The 18,217-nt window shown below is 36.0% G+C and overlaps 1 protein-coding gene and 2 pseudogenes across 8 annotated transcripts in view; 1 reads left to right on the top strand and 2 right to left on the bottom strand.

Annotated features, from left to right (window-relative positions):
- The window catches only part of NBEAL1 (neurobeachin like 1), a 199,956-nt gene that overhangs the window by 146,195 nt on the left and 35,544 nt on the right, over window positions 1-18,217 (bottom strand). For 7 of the 8 annotated variants that reach the window (XM_034654989.1, XM_019799567.2, XM_034654993.1 and 4 more), the window contains exons 5-8: window positions 16,251-16,332; window positions 15,543-15,670; window positions 6,137-6,219; window positions 993-1,078 (exon numbers count right to left, since the gene is read on the bottom strand). In XM_034654989.1, coding sequence (XP_034510880.1) covers window positions 993-1,078; window positions 6,137-6,219; window positions 15,543-15,670; window positions 16,251-16,332 — 379 coding nt within the window. Of the gene's footprint in view, window positions 1-992; window positions 1,079-6,136; window positions 6,220-15,542; window positions 15,671-16,250; window positions 16,333-18,217 lie in introns of those variants that run through there. The other variant, XM_034654995.1, reaches the window with a different exon arrangement.
- On the bottom strand, window positions 1,088-6,129 carry LOC117801123 (annotated as a pseudogene).
- LOC109489610 lies at window positions 12,128-12,477 on the top strand (annotated as a pseudogene).

Below are 18,217 nucleotides of genomic sequence, written 5' to 3'. Positions count from 1 at the left end.
TCCCCCTCACAAAAAACAGACTCTTCTACTAGAGTGAAGAGGAAAAGGCAAGGTAGCCCACTAGGAAACCCAAGTAGTATTATTAGCAACATCTGTAACTTTGTTACCAAAAGAAATCCTACGTATTTTCATATTTTACAATTGTTGCAATGTCTTGAAACACCATGTATGCCTATTTTTGAAATTGCACTTATTACTAGACTTGCTGCTATATCTCCTTATTTAGTGTGTTATAAAAACACATTACTATGTTACAAATTTATCTTAATATTTTAGTAACTGCATTTTAGCATAACTAGTTTCCTTTGCGATCTTTTATGTATTTTATTTTATGTATTTGAAATATTCCAACAAGGGGCCTTAAACACTGTCAACAGCATATGCAGTACAAGGAGTGTTAGAAACTTCTGATCTAAACTGTATGCTTAAAGAAAACATATAGGATGTTCTTCTGAACTATAATTCTGTTTTTAACTAGTAAAGTTTACCACAGACAACTTTTAAGATGCTCACCTTCAAAAATAAAAAATTAAGTATCACTACAATTTCTTTCTTGTGAGTAAAAAGCTAGCTGAGTTTGTTGAAAAAAATGCATATAAACCTTGTATATATGCATTTAGAAATTAAGACAGAAGAGTGGTTAATTCATATATATTTAATTTTGAGTTTGATTTCATCATGTGAACTTACAAGGGCTGACTTTATACTCTAAAGTAAGAACTAGTAGCTGAAAGTCAACATAACTAAGAACTTAAAATTAAAAAATTGTTAATTATGGTTATTTATGCAGTAATTTTTGTTAGTGCTAATATTATTAGGTTTTTAAAGAAGTTTTAAATAACAGATTAGTTTTAAACAAGATATTAACTCAGAAAAATATTTGTGTGGTTCATGAAATTATAAAAGAACAAAGAATACATTAAATAATCCACGGAAAACTTTTTGCACTGTTAACTGTTGTTTTAAATATTAACTTTCAACACTTTCCTCACCTGCCCACCGGCTACAATGGCTCCAAAGAGATGCAATAAGCAACACTTAAGACTTTCCTTGAGATGTTCACTTTCCTGAAAACACTCTGTGAATACAATACACAAATAAACAAATAAGATTTCTCTTTCACGGTATGATTTATCTCTAAGGAATGTCTGACACTGAAACATTAAAATCTATTAAAAGGCTAAAATTTGTTAAAAGGCAAGGTGATATGCATTTTTTCATTGTAAAGGAAAAGAGAAACCAACTATCAGGTAGTATTTTGGATAATTTATTTAGGTGATCTCATTTAATTCTCATAATACTCCATATGAGGATATTTTGCCTTCATTTATAAATGACCAAATGAAATGTCTTGCCTAAAATTATAAAGCTGCTAAATGACAATGTTAGAAGCTAACTGAAATCTGACCAAAAATTAGTGTTTTTTTATACTACTACTACTTCCTCTTATTAGTATAATTGACTATAATTATTCACTTATAAAATTGGAAGAGTTGGACAAAAAGATTTCCTGGGTTTACTCCAGGGCAAACATTCCAAGTTCTGGTACCAATAAAAAACCTTCTTTTAATATTATAAAGTATTTTATTGTTTTCAAAAGGCTATACATGCACATGACAAAGAATAATTAAAACAGCATAAAAGAACTATGACAAGGAAAAGTAAGTCTCCCTCAAACCTACTCCTCAATCTACCATGCTCCCCATACCTTTAAAAAAAAAAAAAAAGCTATACATATACCACAGTGTTGTGTTTTTTTGTTTTTAACATTAGTGTATACTGGGTATTATTACATCTTAACATATACATCTTCTTTTTGATTTTTATGACCACTACAATGATGTACCTTAATTTACTTAAGTTCTCTACTGGTAAACTTTTATATTTTCCTCTTCATTTTGATACTCTAATAAACCAGTAATTAATTTTTTTGCATATATAATTACATATATAGACAAGGTATAACAACAGAATTATTTCTAATTTTATACATAATAAACATTACCAAAAAGAAACAGCTTTGAGGTAAATTTATTGATAGAAATCTACATTTAAAAAACTAAATGATTCCAGCTATATTGGAATAACTGTCACTATACAAGGCTTCCTGCTAGAAATAACTAGAAAATTAGACAAAATAGGTAGAAATTTATGCACTCTAGAAACTTTCCTTCTTTCAAGAGAAACAAAGTAAGCTCAAGGATTATCTCAGCTTCTTGTTGTAGACATGTTCTGATCAACTGCACAGGAAAGGGGAACCCTAAAAGAAGACAGCTATTTGTTGAGTTACAGATAAAACATTTGGGGAGGCCCAGGCAACTGGAATTTGTGAAGCAGTACAGGAGTGAAAGAAGCTATACAGAAAAAACACTCCAGAAATATTAGTAGGGCTCATTTTAAGTCAAAGTATCAATCCTTACATGATACTGCGAAATCCCACAAGACAGGCAAAAACCTACCAAGAAGTTTTAAGCTGAGTAACTATCAGATTTTACACAGAGCTGCAAGAAGACAGAGTTCTAATCAGCCACAGGAGACACACAGAAACCATATAAAGGATATAAAAGGATATAAAAAGACATACCATGTAAACTCTAATAATAAGAATGCCGGAGTGGCTATATTCATATCTGACAAAGCAGGCAAGAAATATTATCAAGGTAAGGCAATACTACCATAGGTAAAAAGGGAAATGTCATTATCAAAGACAGGAAATGAAAATGAAACTCACTTTTTGAAAAATCTATAATAGTTTATTTTAAAGACTTGACATTTATAAGTAACTTGCGATAACATCTTTGGGATAAACTATCAAAATATGTGCACAATCTATATTCTGCAAACTATAAAATACTCTTTGAAGAAATAAGTAATGAGATTATCAGATTCATGCATTGGAAGTCTCAGTATTCTTAAGATGTCAATTCTCCTAAAATGGTTCCTAGATTCAATACAATTCCAAACAAATATCCCAGCAAACGTTTTTGTGAAAATATTAAAAAATGGCTTCTAAAATGCATATAAAAATGTAAATGATCCAGAATAGCCAAAAAATTTTTGAAGAAAAACAAAGTTGGAGGACTTAATGATTTCAAGACTTAACATAAAGTCACAATAATCAATACAGTGTGGTAATACCGTAAGGGCAGATACGCAGAACAAAAAAAGAGAATCCAGAAATCAGCCTAGTTTCACTATTTGGCTGAAGCCAGTATCACTACTGGTGGGCAAACAGAGTGGGCACTGCAATCATCTTCACCAAGCACTCAAACAAAGGACTATTTCTGTCTTGTTTTAATTCTTAGGAAAAAAAAAGAAAAGAGAACTAAAGCAAATACGGCAAAATGTTATGGCCAGATCTGACAAATTTGAGTAGGAAACACAAGATATTCCTTGTATATATTCCACAATATTTTCTGTATTCTTGAACTATAGCATAATCATTTTTTAAGAAAGAAAACTAAAATCTACATAGGTCACACATACAGTAGCCAAATCTCTTTTAAGTTTTTTTTTTAACTCACACAAGTATTTAATAAGTGCCACAACAGTAAAAAAAAAAACAAAACACTAAAGCTCATCCTTTAAAACCAGAACAGCCAAGCGAAAATTCAGCACAGAATTTTTACTTTAAAAATGTTTAAAAATTAATAAGCAATAAATTTATATACCTGTGTTTGTGTGTGTATGTGTGTGTGTATGCGCGTTTGTGTGTATGCGTGTCTAGAGAAAGAAAGAGAACATACTGGGAATTCAACTACTATGTTTTTTCCTCCTTCTAGAGATGTGACATCATGTTTTCTGGTCAGTAATGTTCTATCAAACACTCTACTGAATCAGAGCAACAGATGACCAGTAAAGCTGTTATTGCTATATCCTACTCATGCGGAGCTGGTTATACCCGTGGAAGCCATCTTCACAGATTTTGACAAGAAAAAGGAACTCTTTTCCTCAACAGAAAACCTAATGAACTGATTTATACAGAAAGGGTTTTAGCAAACCTACACAAACACTTAACATGCTATAAGAAAAGGATACCATTTAAGTTACCTCCAGCGTAAGTATACATTTATTGGAGTTCGCTAAAACAGAAACACCAAGGCAGAAAGCATTTTTGCTTTTACAGTACTAATAATTAAAAAGCTCACAGCATATATTAATTTGATCTTTAAGTGGATAATCATGGAAGTTCTAAGATTACATCCACTAGGTTAGCCTGAGTATTCATCTATAAAAATATTTTTTCAAAAATGCTTAAAAGGAATTCAAGAAACTGTGGAACTACATCAGGACCAGCAGAAGACAGTGATACAAGGATTGCAAACATAACACTAGAAATTGATGTTCACATGTAGCTTTTAGGTAAAGGATGTGTCTCTCAGTTGATTCCTATAGCCAAGAATAACTGTTACAGTAGGAGCTTCAGAAATTTCAAGATGATCAGCTGGCTTAACACCCTGGAAAATACTTACAGTCAAAAATCCCAGTGAGACTGCAGGACTCAAACTCTGATGCATACAAAAACCTGAGCATACAAAATGCCTGTTGGGACATGCAAAGCCTGTTGGGCCAAACAGGGTTGGTAATGGTGAGTTTTTCAACACTGACACATCAACATGTATGCTGGGGAAGAGGCCCCCAGATGGAATGCTGGCCTTGGGACTGCTCTAGAAGAGCCTAACTCAAAAGCCCAAGAAAGGGGGCGCCTGGGTGGCACAGCAGTTAAGCGTCTGCCTTCGGCTCAGGGCGTGATCCCAGCGTTATGGGATCGTGCCCCACATCAGGCTCTTCTGCTATGAGCCTGCTTCTTCCTCTCCCACTCCCCCTGCTTGTGTTCCCTCTCTCGCTGGCTGTCTCTATCTTGTCAAATAAATAAATAAAATCTTCAAAAAAAAAAAAAAAGCGCCCAAGAAAGGTGTTTACTAGGCCGGCGGGGGGGTCAGGGGGCACTGGGGACCAGGATCACTGAAAACAAGAAGTGTTTCAGGAGAAACAGGTCCGAGGAAGTTCAGGTAATTTTCTTTTCAACCCAACAATACTTAACATTAATGAACAGTTGCAAAACAAGAGTCACTCTTTCCAAGATGTATTCTTCTGTCACATTAGCTTTAGTCTCCCCCTGTCTGAATGGGCTGGCACACCCAGAAAGATCTCGCTGCCCAGGGATGGGCCCGCAGAGTAGGGCCTCAGATCCGTCTGGGAAGCTGAAGATGATTTGCACAACAAAGTCACCACTAAACTGCTGCTTAAACCCAGTTCCCAGCCTTCTTTTTCTGCTCTATAGCCCAGATAAAAGCCAGAAAATCTGTAAAAATGAACAGCATGTCCACTATGTCACCAGCTATTTCATCTTTACAGTGCTGTAAAGATGCTGTGCAAGTTACCATCTTAAATCCAGGAATCTTCTCTAGCAGATGTTCTTCAATATACTTTTCTACCAAAGAAATATATTCATTACAAATAGGCATGTAGGTACGTTTATTATCTCCCACGTTTTCAAACTCTCCTGGGAGGGCTTGTCCCTAAAAATTTTCTTTAATAACTGGAACTCTTCATCCATGATAATAAAATCCAACCACAGCTTCAAATTCTGTATCAGAGGTGGAAGAGAAGGAGAGCGCAAGGCTCTCTTCCTCTAAGCTGTCCATCGCCATCACCCCATGCCATCCACCTGTGGGGTGAGTGGGCCTGTTAGCCCCCTACCCCAAAAGTGGCCTGGGCTCAGGCTGCACTTGGCTCTACAGAGCCTCAACTGGCAAAAGGGAGGCCTCATCCCCGAGCCCACCAGCTGGGTAGCACCTGGGCAGGAGGCCCTGGTCTCAGGCTCCCAGGCAGTGGCCATTCACCAGCTAGTGAATGCCCCTCTTAGTTTATTTCATCAAAAATTCAAAAGGTCTACACTACATTCATTATGATATTAAGCTCTTCTCAAAATAAAAACACTTTCAAAACAGTAAATTAGAGGAAGAACAATAATCACAGCAAAATCAGAATCAAGTACTCTAGTGATAGGTTCTTACAAGCTTTATCTTACAAGTGCCTAAAGCTGAATCAAGTAGAATCAGAATAAGAATATAAAAATAAAGAACAATCAGAGTAACATCAAAATCAAAGAGAAATTAGGATCAATACTTACGATAAAAGAAAGGGACAAACTCCACTGTGAGAGAAGCTGGTTTATATTTCTGTCTGCTCTTTTCCACAGTACTAAGGATTCGTCTATCATTAAAAAGAAGTTAATACCAAATTATAACAATGGTGAGTAGAAATGGCAAAACTACAGGAATTATAAAATAAATTTAATACATTACTTTTTATTTATATACTGAACAATACATTTCTAGGCCTGACATAATCTTGAAAAGGAAGTCTAGCCTATAATTTAAATGCTCACCAATGAAAGGATTTCTTTTGAATTAAGCAAAAAATTTTTAAATGCTTAACAGTGAAACATAGAAGCCAGGTTAAGTCTCCATACAACTAGAAATACAAAAAGGAACTGGGCATTTAAAATTTCCAATCTGTAAAATTATCTGTTCAGCAGTATTGCTAATTTGACACCTAAGGCTGTAGCTTATTACCACAGTGCCAACGAAATTCATCAGAAATCGGGCCACTCTTTGCCACTTTTTATCCAGAAATTTTATCTGGATACAAACAATCCATTCCACTGCCTTCTTCCATTTTAAATTAATGTTGATCTACTATGGGCTGGGATTTTAAGATTTTATTTATTTATTAGACACAGAGAGAGAGCATGAGTTGGGGGGGGAGGGGGAGGGAGAAGCTGAGGAGGGAGACTAATGAGGGCCTCAATCCCAGGACCCTGGGATCATGACCTGAGCAGAAGGCAGACGCTTAACTGATTGAACCACAAAGGCAACCTGGGGATTATTTTTGTTTTTAATGACTATTCCAGTTTTAATGGCTGAAATATTTCTACAAACTTTGGTTTAGGTCAACACAAATAGCATATGCTTTTACCAAGATCATTTCAATTCAACACAAAATGAGTCTCTCTCTCTTTTTTTAAAGATTTTATTTACTTATTTATTTGAGATAGAGGGCAGTGAGAGGGGAGGGGAAGGGCAGAGGGAGAGGGAGAAGCAGGCTCCCTGCTGAGCAGGGAACCCAATGTGGGGCTCAATCCCAGGACCCTGGGATCATGACCCAAGCTGAAGGCAGATGCCCAACCAACTAAGCCACCCAGGTGCCGCCCCCAAAATGAGTCTCTTAAATGGGCATGGTACTGTGAGGATTAGGGAATAAAAGCTATTGGTAAAATGATACATCTGACTGGTGGACTGCAGAAAATTAAACAAAAAACAAAGAACTCAGACACTTTTTTTATGCCCTGAAAAAACTCTTAACGTTGTTAAACAAAGCCAACAAAAAAGAAAAATATATGAACACAGCCACACAGAAATTCTGTATGTCTAAATATGATCTACTGATAAAGCAATGGATTAAGATGACTTCTTTTTAACAACCATAATTGAGATATTAAAATTATTTTCCTTATATTCAAAGCTAGAAAGAAAAGTCAATTGGTAACAGAATAAGTCAAATAAGACAGACACAGCCAGACTCAGTAATGACAGAATAAAGAGTTCTAAGATCCAGATCTAATATCCAGATTCACTAGAAATCATATTAGATACCATTTGCTACTACACTGCTTTCCAAATCTGTGCCTATTTCCTTTTTTTCTTTTAAGATTTTATTTATTTATTTGACAGAGAGAATGCGCACGCACAAGCATGGGGAGCTGCAGGCAGAGGGAGAAGCAGGCTTCCCGCTGAGCAGGGAGCCCGATGTGGGACTCAATCCTGCTTAATTGACTGAGTCACTCAGGCGCCCCCAAAACTGTGCCTATTTCCACTGTGGAGAAGGCAGAAGAATTATCATATTTTGTATTTATTTTAAATTCAAACACTATATCCTAGAATACTATTGAATCTATTTAATTAAGACCAGTATTCAGATATTTTTATGCCTTTAAGGTAATACAGGTATTGCTGGAGTTTCAAATTAAAAATTTAGTCACACCTTTAAAAAAATTCAGTAATGTGGTAGAAAAAAATTAATTCTTAAAAGGATGATTTAGCTTTGTTAGGTTTTTCCATAAGAGTATTTACATTGTTTATATTTGGCACATTTATTATAAGTTATAGTATGAACTAACAGATTGTATATATCCTATCCAAATATCCTGTGCTACAAACAATAAACATTCTCACTTTAGTAACATAATGAAAATGTACTCCAGCAATTTGTGAATAATGACTTATTTTAAAGACCCTGTATTAGATGTAACATATGAACATAAATAATTCCCATTATGGGGCACCTGGGTGGCTCAGTCACTTAAGCATCTGCCTTTGGCCCAAGTCATAATCCTAGGGTCCTGGGATCAAGCCCCACATGGGGCTCCTTGCTCAGCAGGAAGCCTGCTTCTCCTCCTCCCTCTGCCGTTCCCCAATGGTGGTCTCTCTCTCTCAAATAAATAAAATCTTCAAAAAAAAAAGTTTAAAAAAAAATTCCTGGGTACATGGGTGGCTCAGTCAGTTATGCGTCTGCCTTTGCCTCAGGTCATGATCCCAGGGTCCTGAGATCAAGCCCCACATCAGGCTCCTTGTTCAGCAAGGAGTCTGTTCCATCTCCCTCTGTCCCTTCTCCCTGCTTGTGTTTTCTCTCTCAAACAAATACATGAAATCTTTAAAAAAAATAAAATAAATTTTAAAAATTCCCCTAGGGGCGCCTGGGTGGCTCAGTCATTAAGTGTCTGCCTTTGGCTCAGGGCGTGATCCCAGGGTCCTGGGATCGAGCCCCACATCAGGCTCCTCTGCTGGGAGCCTGCTTCTTCCTCTCCCACTCTCCCTGCTTCTGTTCCCTCTCTTGCTGGCTGTCTCTCTCTCTGTCAAATAAATAAATAAAATCTTTAAAAAAATAAAATAAATAAAATAAAAATTCCCATTATTGTTGCAGTAAAATTTAATATACTAACATGAATAAAAGGGGTGAAAACTATTATATGTAACACAAACATTAAAGCATGTTTGCACTACACATTTGTAATAGGGTAAGAAGAACAGCTAAAATGAATTTAGTCTTCTACCATTTTTAAATCACAGCATACTTCCTTGTTGCATTATTATCTGATATTTGCGTCAAGCATGTGGCACCTAGCAGAGGCTAATACATACCAGCTTCTGAGGGCTGTAAAACGTGTTTGCATCTTAGTTTTCTAAGTTCATGTCCCTTGGTCAATTATTTTGTGCTTCTCTTTTGTGCTGCCATCATGCCTAGGACATAACTATTTCTCTTAAACTTTTAATCTGGAAATAAATTCAAGCTCTTGCAAAAGTTGCAAGAATAAAAATTGTATAAAGAACTTCAAATACATCTTACCCAGGCTCATTGTTAAAATTTTATCCCAAAGGCTTTATCATTTGTTCACTCGCTCCCCCATATTATACACAGCATGTGCGTGCGCGTGTGTGCGTGCGCGCACACACACACACACGCATTCACACGTATAACATTTTTCAGAACATTTAAAGGGAAATTATGTATATTCTGGCATTTTACTTCTAAATACTTTAGTGAATACCTGCTAAGAACAGGGATACGGTCTTACACAACAACAATATAATCATAAATTTTAATACATTTAACATTAATATAATACATTCATCTAGCATTCATAATCCCATTTTGTCAACTGACCCAACAGTATCCTTTACAGCATTTTCTCCCCCTCTTAGTACAGCTTCCTGTCCAGATATTACATTTAGCTGTCATTATCTCTTTTCCCTTTCTCAATCTGAAACACTTCTACAGCCTTTATGACATTTTTAAAGAACGCTGTCCCATACTTCCTCTTTTTATTCACTAAAATATTCTTCATTTTGTGTTTGCTTGATGTCGCCATACAATTAGATTCATATTATGCATTCTTGGTGGAACACTGTAAAAGCAATGATTCTTAGAGCATCACAGTCGGAGGCACAGAGATCCATCCGCTTCTCACTGATGTTAATTTTGATCAGTACCAAAGTACTACACAAAATAATTACTAATTTTTCCTTTGCAACGAATAAATAATCTGTAGAGAAACATGTTAAAACCATGCAAAAATCATGCTCCTTACCAACACTTTCCCTAGATTAAGCATCCGGATCCATATCTTCCCTATAATTTGTGTAAAATGCTGATTTTCTTTCAACATTCCTTACAGATTTACTAATTGGTACTTGGCCTTCTAATATAAGCAACTGTCCTCTCTTTTCCCTTTATCTATCTACCTACCTACCTATCTATCTATTCATCCACCCACCCACCTATCATCTATACCACACACTGGTACAGACTCATTAATTCCTCCCCCCCCCCAGTGATTTATAATTCTTTTTTTTTTTTTTTAAGTAAACTCTACGCCCAGTGTGGTGCACAAACTCATGATCCCAAGATCAAGAGTCACATGCTCTACTGACTGAGCCAGCCAGGCACCCCGGTTTATAGTTCTTTATGGCAATTAGTTATGTTCACATATACATTGTCCCAGATTTGGCCAGAAGGAGCCCGAGGGCATAACTTAGTCTAATTAAATTGTTTTTCCTCTCCCTCTCCCACTCCCCCTGCTTGTGTTCCCTCTCTTGCTGCCTCTCTCTGTCAAATAAATAAAATAAAAAATTTTTTAAATCTAAAAAAAAATTGTTTTTCTCTTTGGGAAGCTAATGAGTCCTACTGTAGTTATACTGGGCACAAAGTAGAAACTCAATAAAGATATTTTTAAATAAATGCTTGAATGATAAGGCCTTTTTAGGAAAGAATTCTTTCCCTACATCTATTTTAGTTCCACTTGAGAAAATCTTTCTAAATATGTAAGATGTTACAAACAGAATCAAAATTGAGCTAACAGATTAATCAAACCTATTCATTAAATCAAATTACATATGGAGATCTGAAAAAAAATCCATATATTTCATCAAACAAGAAACACACTTTTATTTTTTTGAAGATCTGTTTATTTGAGAGAGAGCAAGAGCACGTGAGCAGGGAGAGAGACAGAGGGAGAGAAAGATAATCCTCAAGCAGACCCTGCCACACACTGAGCACAGAGCCCAATGCAGAGATTGATCCCAGAACGTGAGACCATGACCTGAGCCAAAACTAAGAGTTGGACACTTAACCAACTGAGCCACCCAGGTACACTTAAGAAATATACTTTTAAATGGTTCTGTATTTGGAATAATGCTAATTTACATTTGTTCTAATCTGTTTGCTTTGGTAAGCAACAAACACAAATAATAAAGAAAATATACACATTCCATGTTTCTACTTAACTTCAGAATTAGATTAATATATAAGGTAAAAGCTATTGCTATGGCTCCCTTGTATAGGTCTCCCATGAGCTATAGATTTTTCCTAATTCTATGATTTATTTGTAGTATGTTTCAATTCCCTATCAAAGTCAAAGAAACCCAAGTCTAAACCCCTGCTTTACCATTTACCTCTGAAGCAGTTCCTACTATTACCAGCAAAATTGTTATGCCTATTAGAGATAATAAGGGGACAGCTTCCAGCATAATTCCTGGCATGTATATTACACACACTCATGAAATGCCATGACTCAACCTCTACTCCTTGTTCCTCTTCCTGTTGTCACTTTATATATGTAGAATTCTCTTTCTAGGCTATAGCATTTAAACACCTTCTTCTTGTTTTTGGTTCTCAAAAGTTGTTTTTTGTTTTCATTTGCCAATTTTATTTGTTTTAATTTGTTGTCAGATCTACTTTTTTCATATCTTCTCTCATTCCAACTTTAAATTCATTTTGTTCTTATTAAGATTCCTTTAAAAGCATGTCCTCTGTCATTTTCCGACTGATCTCATGTTCCTCTTTCTGTATATGTCTTGCTGTCTATAAAGAAAAACTATTTTTCATTGTTTCAAAACTTAAAACATTATCTTAGATTTGCCATTACTGACAGATCTGACATGGAGGATGGGGAAGTAGCAAGAGTGAAAGTAAGAGATATAATTTCCTTAGGAATCCCTAGCATCAATGTCAAAATAGAGAGAACACTGGCTTCCACCAAGGGAGCCATGGAGGAGCAGTAGCCATGGATCTCCACTACCCTAGGGCCGTGGCCCTCAATAAGGGCCACAAGGTGACAAAGAATGTGAGCAAGCTGAGGCACAGCAAATTCGTGTAGGACATGATCCAAGAGGTGTGCGGCTTCACCCCATATGAGCAGTGTGCCATGGAGCTGCTCAAGGTCTCCAAGGACAAGGGAACACTCAAGTTCATCAAGAGAAGTGTGTAAACACACATCCGTGCCAAGAGGAGAGGAGTTTAAGCAATGTCCTGGCAGCAATGGGGAAAGCAGCAGCCAAGAAGGAACTCCTCCCTTCTGTATATTACAAAGCCTTTTTGGGGAAAAAAAAAAAAAATAGAACATTGATTAGTTGAGAACCAAAGTGATAAATGAGTAGAAAGGCTACAAATGAAACACTGTTACATGCCCCTTTCAATCTTCAAAGAGTCATCAGCAGTGCTCAGGCAGAGGCAAAGGTAGTGACAGTGTAGTCTGCCAACTATTTCCAAGTCTACTCCTTCCAGTCAAAGTAGAACTAACTTCTTGGTTTCACTGTGGTAGATGGGAATGTGGGACTAATTCTGACCAATGAGTTCTGAATGAAAATAAGATGTCATGACCAGATGAGAGCATTAAGTTGCTAATGTGAGACATTTCAGGGCTTCTTTTCTCTCACGTGGTAACCAGCAAAGCCTTAGATGCTTGCTCCTCTGTCAGCTTAGGATCTTGAGTGACTGTGATGAGTGAGGGCTTCCTGCCAACAATGGCAGACAACATGAACAAGAAATAAATCTTTGTTATTCTGACCCCTTGTTTGTTATTGCAACATCATCTGTCTTATCCTGACTGATAAAACATCTCTGCCAAGGAAAATTCAAAGCACTTTCTCTCTGGGAAAAGAGACATATTAAAGCTCAAGAGAAAAGGAAGTATTTATTTTTTTTTTAAAGATTTTATTTATTTATTCGACAGAGATAGAGACAGCCAGAGAGAGAGAGAACACAAGCAGGGGGAGTGGGAGAGGAAGAAGCAGGCTCATAGCGGAGGAGCCTGATGTGGGGCTCGATCCCATAATGCCAGGATCACACCCTGAGCCGAAGGCAGACGCTTAACCGCTGTGCCACCCAGGAGCCCCGAAAAGGAAGTATTTAATACTAAGTAAATTTTTTGTAAAAGAACTGTTTACTTGACACAAATTTTAGAGTCATGAATTCCCAACAATGTAAGTGCACTGTAAGCAAAAGCTACATACTGCTTAGGCTGGTATTTTGATATAATAAGGAGAAACTATTTTTATCTATTCTTTAAAGCAGGACTCTTGCTAGACAGTACCTTTTAACCCTGGTTCAAGTTGCAATATTTCTTTGGAAACAATATTGTTCCTATTGGGGGTAGGGAGAAAAGGAAGTATTCAGAAGGTCATTAGTTCCTTCTCATTAATGAACAGTCAAGAAAATTACTAGGACAATGTGATGATTAATTTAATGTATCAACTTGAGAGGGTGTTTTTGGATGAGATTAACATTCAAATTGGTGAAATATGGATAAAGGAGATTGCCCTACACAAAATCCCTCAACCAAGCAGTGGAAAGAGTGAGTAGAACAAAAAAATTGGCCTCTCTAAGCAAGGGGGAGTTCTCTAGCCGACTGTCTTTGGACTTCATCTACATCATCAGTTTTGGTCTCCAGCCTGACAACATTTGGACTACAACTAGAACACACGTGCACACACACACGTAGGTTTCTATGGAGAAACCTAATAAAGACAACTTCTCTCAATGTATAAAGGAAAGCCAGTGATGTAGATAGGATTATTACATTTAATAACTAGAGTACCTGTTCCTGTTATATCTACTTTTTACATCTTACTTTAACTAAAGGATGTGTTATTTCAATAAAATATCACTACATAGAACATACAAAGTATTACCATATAGTTTACGTAAATATTCTCTCAGTTATCAATTCTTCACCATCATCTAATGGTGGCTACTCAAAGTGAGGGTATAGGACCCTAAAAAACCAGAAAAGCCTATAAAGACCGAACACTTTAGTAGTGAAAAGTTGCAGGAAGTGGCAATGGTGTAAGTAGGCTGGGTTAAATTAAGAATGAAAATGGAAAAATCTTGGGCGCCTGGGTGGCACAGCAGTTAAGCGTCTGCCTTTGGCTCAGGGTGTGATCCCGGCGTTATGGGATCGAGCCCCACATCAGGCTCCTCTGCTATGAGCCTCCTTCTTCCTCTCCCACTCCCCCTGCTTGTGTTCCCTCTCTCGCTGGCTGTCTCTATCTCTGTCAAATAAATAAATAAAATCTTTAAAAAAAAAAAAAAGAAAATGGAAAAATCTTGAGATTGAAAACACAGCAGATTTGGGAGACCTAAACAAGCAGTCTGACAGCGGTTGATAATACAACTCTTCCTGTTCTGTGTCCACAGGTAATGAGGATATGAGTTTAAAACTCTTCTCTGTGAGCCCTGAACTGGTAATTATACTACTGTCCCTTGGTGCAAACCCATCATCCTATATTCTATCTGCTTTGTGATGCTGTGACAAGCACTCTGCAAACTATACTTCTCTTTTTCCAGGTACTCCACTGTTGGATTCACCAACAGTGCATAATAAATGGAGCCTGGAAGGCGAAGGGTGAAAAAGAAACTGATTCCTTATTCCTTTTTTTTTTTTTTTTTTACCACCCAACAGTTCTTAACTGTAGCATTCACAGTTGGTTCTTTTCGTCTTCAGATTATTTTTGGCAATTCCAGCACCAGCCTATTCATGGCTGCTCAGTGATACCTGCACAGCTAAGCAATGCTCCTTCATCAGAGGTCTGAGACTCAACTGCAGGACCTCTTTTCCAAATTTGTACCTTCTGATAACTCCAGTCTCTTCCTTTTGTCCCATACCCCCAGGGAAGCAGCTGCTTCCTGAAGTCACTATCTCTGCATTACATCAGTATTTTTACTTGCTTTTTGAGTTCTCTAATACCTATTTAACAATTTCCTTCTATTATATCTTTTTAAAATAGCTGGTATGGTTTGTTTTCCTGACCAGACCCTAGCTGACACAAGGTCCACAATTAAAAGCAGACAAAATACTGTTAAAAGGCATTTTCATCCTATGAAATGAGCTTAAAAAAAGAGAACTTTCCTTGAAAAATATGTACACTCTACTTGATGTTACTGTGCTTTGAAATTTTCCTATTAGATTATTAGCATTTGATTGCATTACAAAATAAAAGTTTAAAGGAGATTTCTTATCTGGAAGTGGCAATTTTCACTAATTCATTACTTCCAACACAGTTCACTAACTCAGAGATAAAGACAGTGGTCTTATACACATCTTACATATTTCTTTCATAAAGAATAAGACCTGCATTGAAAAATTACATATATTTATGACATTCAGGTTTTAAATGAACATTATGATTTATAAGACATACCCTGAAATTCTATGCCTCCAATTCCTATATGGATCATATAAACTTTCACAAAACGCCAATGCATGGATCACAAATTCTTCAATAGATGTCTGATCTGCCAATTCCTTCTCTTTTTTTTTGCTTTTTAACTGAGAGCAAAGTTAAACAAAAAATTATATTTAGTTAAGAATATTAAACTGCAAACATTCTTATGTACATCATTAAAAGAAAACATGTTTCATTAACCATCTAATAAATCATTTTCATTTAAAAAAACCTAAGTTCCAATTGAGTCTAAAGGGTCAGTTAATCACATGAACTGGATATAATCCTTCAAATTTTAAATATGGCCTATGAAGAGTTTAAAATGCAAAGCAAAAAGAATATGTTTTCAGTAAGAGGGATATTTGATGATAAATAATATGTTATATATATATGATATACATACAGCATATATGATATACAAATTGACAAATTATGTCATTGTAAAAAGCCATTTATAAAACACTTTAATTTTTAATTAAAATAAAATATATTAATAATTGCATCTCTATTTTTAGATAACACATTTAAGATATCTGAAATACATAGTACCTAATGGTAATTTTAATTCACTTCTTGACTATTATCTCCTCTAAAAACATTTAACTTTACTAACTATAATATTAAAAAAAGTAAAACCTATTTAATCTCAGTAAAGCAACAAAAGGAATATATTAATTCACCTACTTGTTGAATATAGAGTGTTGTCATAGTGATGATATGATTAATATATGAGCAAGTCCCAATTTCTTCCACATTAGATAGATTTCTGTGAGGGGAAAAAAAGAATATTTATTACATATGAATAGTGAGAAAAATGTATGCTCATGTATTCAGGTTGAATTTTGAAAATACATGTTGGTAAAGGAAATATAAATTACATTTATTAAAACTTAAAATCAGTATGGTTACATAACTGTTTTTCCACTAAGAATGTGAAACACACCTCAAGCACCATTTAACTACTCTAAACAGAGAATGTTTAAGAAGTACATGCTGATCAGCAGTTATTTATCATAGAAAAAGTGAAAAATACCACAAAGTAGAAACAAAGGAGAAACAAAAATCAGAAATATTCTTACAACCCAAACATTAGCAACTATTTACATTTTGGAATATTTCTTTTCGGGTTTGTTTTTATTTTCGTATGCAGATTCTTAGTTTGGTTTTTGTACATATTGTTGCCATTATAACACATGTACAGTTTTAGAGTTTTCATTTTGCTCTTTGAAATTACAGTTCCCTTATCTAGACATATTTCTCAACTCTACTGAAAGGCCTTGATAGAAAAGTCAGCATCTGTACATTCTCCACAAGGGTGTAGTATATGCCTTGTTTAAAGCAGTGAGTAGGTCAATAAGTGGTGTTTAATTAAAATATGGTCCTCATTTTTATCCCATTTTTATAAGACAAGATAGGACACATAATGCTAACATTTCCTATTATCTATCATCACTGATCTTTTTCTTAGCATAATAAAACAAAGTCTACTAATTTTCTGTTCTGAGACATTGTGACATTGAAAAAAACTTTTTATCTAAAATACAGCAGATGCTCATTTGCAACGACGTGGATGGAACTAGAGGGTATTATGCTAAATGAAATAAGTCAAAGAAAGACAATTATCATATGATCTCACTCATATGTGGAATTTAAGAAACAAAACAGAGAATCATAGGGCAAGGGAGGGAAAAATAAAACAAGATGAAATCGAAGAGGGAGACAAACCAAACAAACTGAGGGTTGCTGGACGGGAGGTGAGTGGGGGATGGTGTACTGGGTGATGGGCAATTAAGGAGGGCACGTGATATAATGAGCACTGTGTATTATGTAAGACTGATTTGATGGATCACTGAACTCTACCTCTGAAATTAATAATATACGATATGTTAATTAATTGAATGGAAATTAAAAAAATAAAATACAGCAGATGCTAAAAGAACCTGAAAAATAACGGAATTAACAGAGTTCTTAATATAAGAAGTCAGACTGGCATGACTTCTCTGAAGAAAGAAAAACTAAAGGAGAGGTAAAATTCAAAGACCCTACATAGGATTCCAGGAAGATGGCAGAATAGGAAGCACCAGGAATCTGTCTCCACACCTAGAAAACAACTGTGCTGGATATAACTTATTCTGGAACTCTGAAGTCTGAATGTTGGCAACTTCCAGGGGAAGACATGGGACAGTAAATTGCAGTTAATGTTAATTTTGGTCAATTTCCGCTATTATTAGCACAGTAGCGACCACCCATCCTCCACCCCTAGCCATGTGGTGGGCAGCTCTGCACATCTTCCCATAACTGCTTGCTAACAAGTTAAAGGAACCAGGGTGGGCAAAAAGGATACTGTCCTTCAAATATCAGGGATCTGTGCTCTGATCACCGACTGCTGCTTCTGATCACAGAAATGCACACAAAGAGGTGGGCAGCCATTGTTAGCGCACCTTGCCCCACTTTTTCAAGCTCCTTGCTCTCTGGCTGAAGTAATTTTCAGAGAACTTAAGAGGGTCACGGACAAAAGTACCTCAACATAATAAAAAGCCATATATAAAAATTCTACAGCAGACGTCATACTCTATGGTGAAAGACTTAGACTTTTCCTCTAAGAACAGGAACAGGGGAAAGATGGTCACTTTTCTGTTTCTATTCAACAC

Source organism: Ailuropoda melanoleuca, chromosome 2 (genome assembly GCF_002007445.2).
Source record: "Ailuropoda melanoleuca isolate Jingjing chromosome 2, ASM200744v2, whole genome shotgun sequence".
Lineage (NCBI taxonomy): Eukaryota > Metazoa > Chordata > Mammalia > Carnivora > Ursidae > Ailuropoda > Ailuropoda melanoleuca.
The sequence above is the reverse complement of the archived record's forward strand: the minus strand, read 5'-3'. Positions and strand labels throughout refer to the sequence as shown.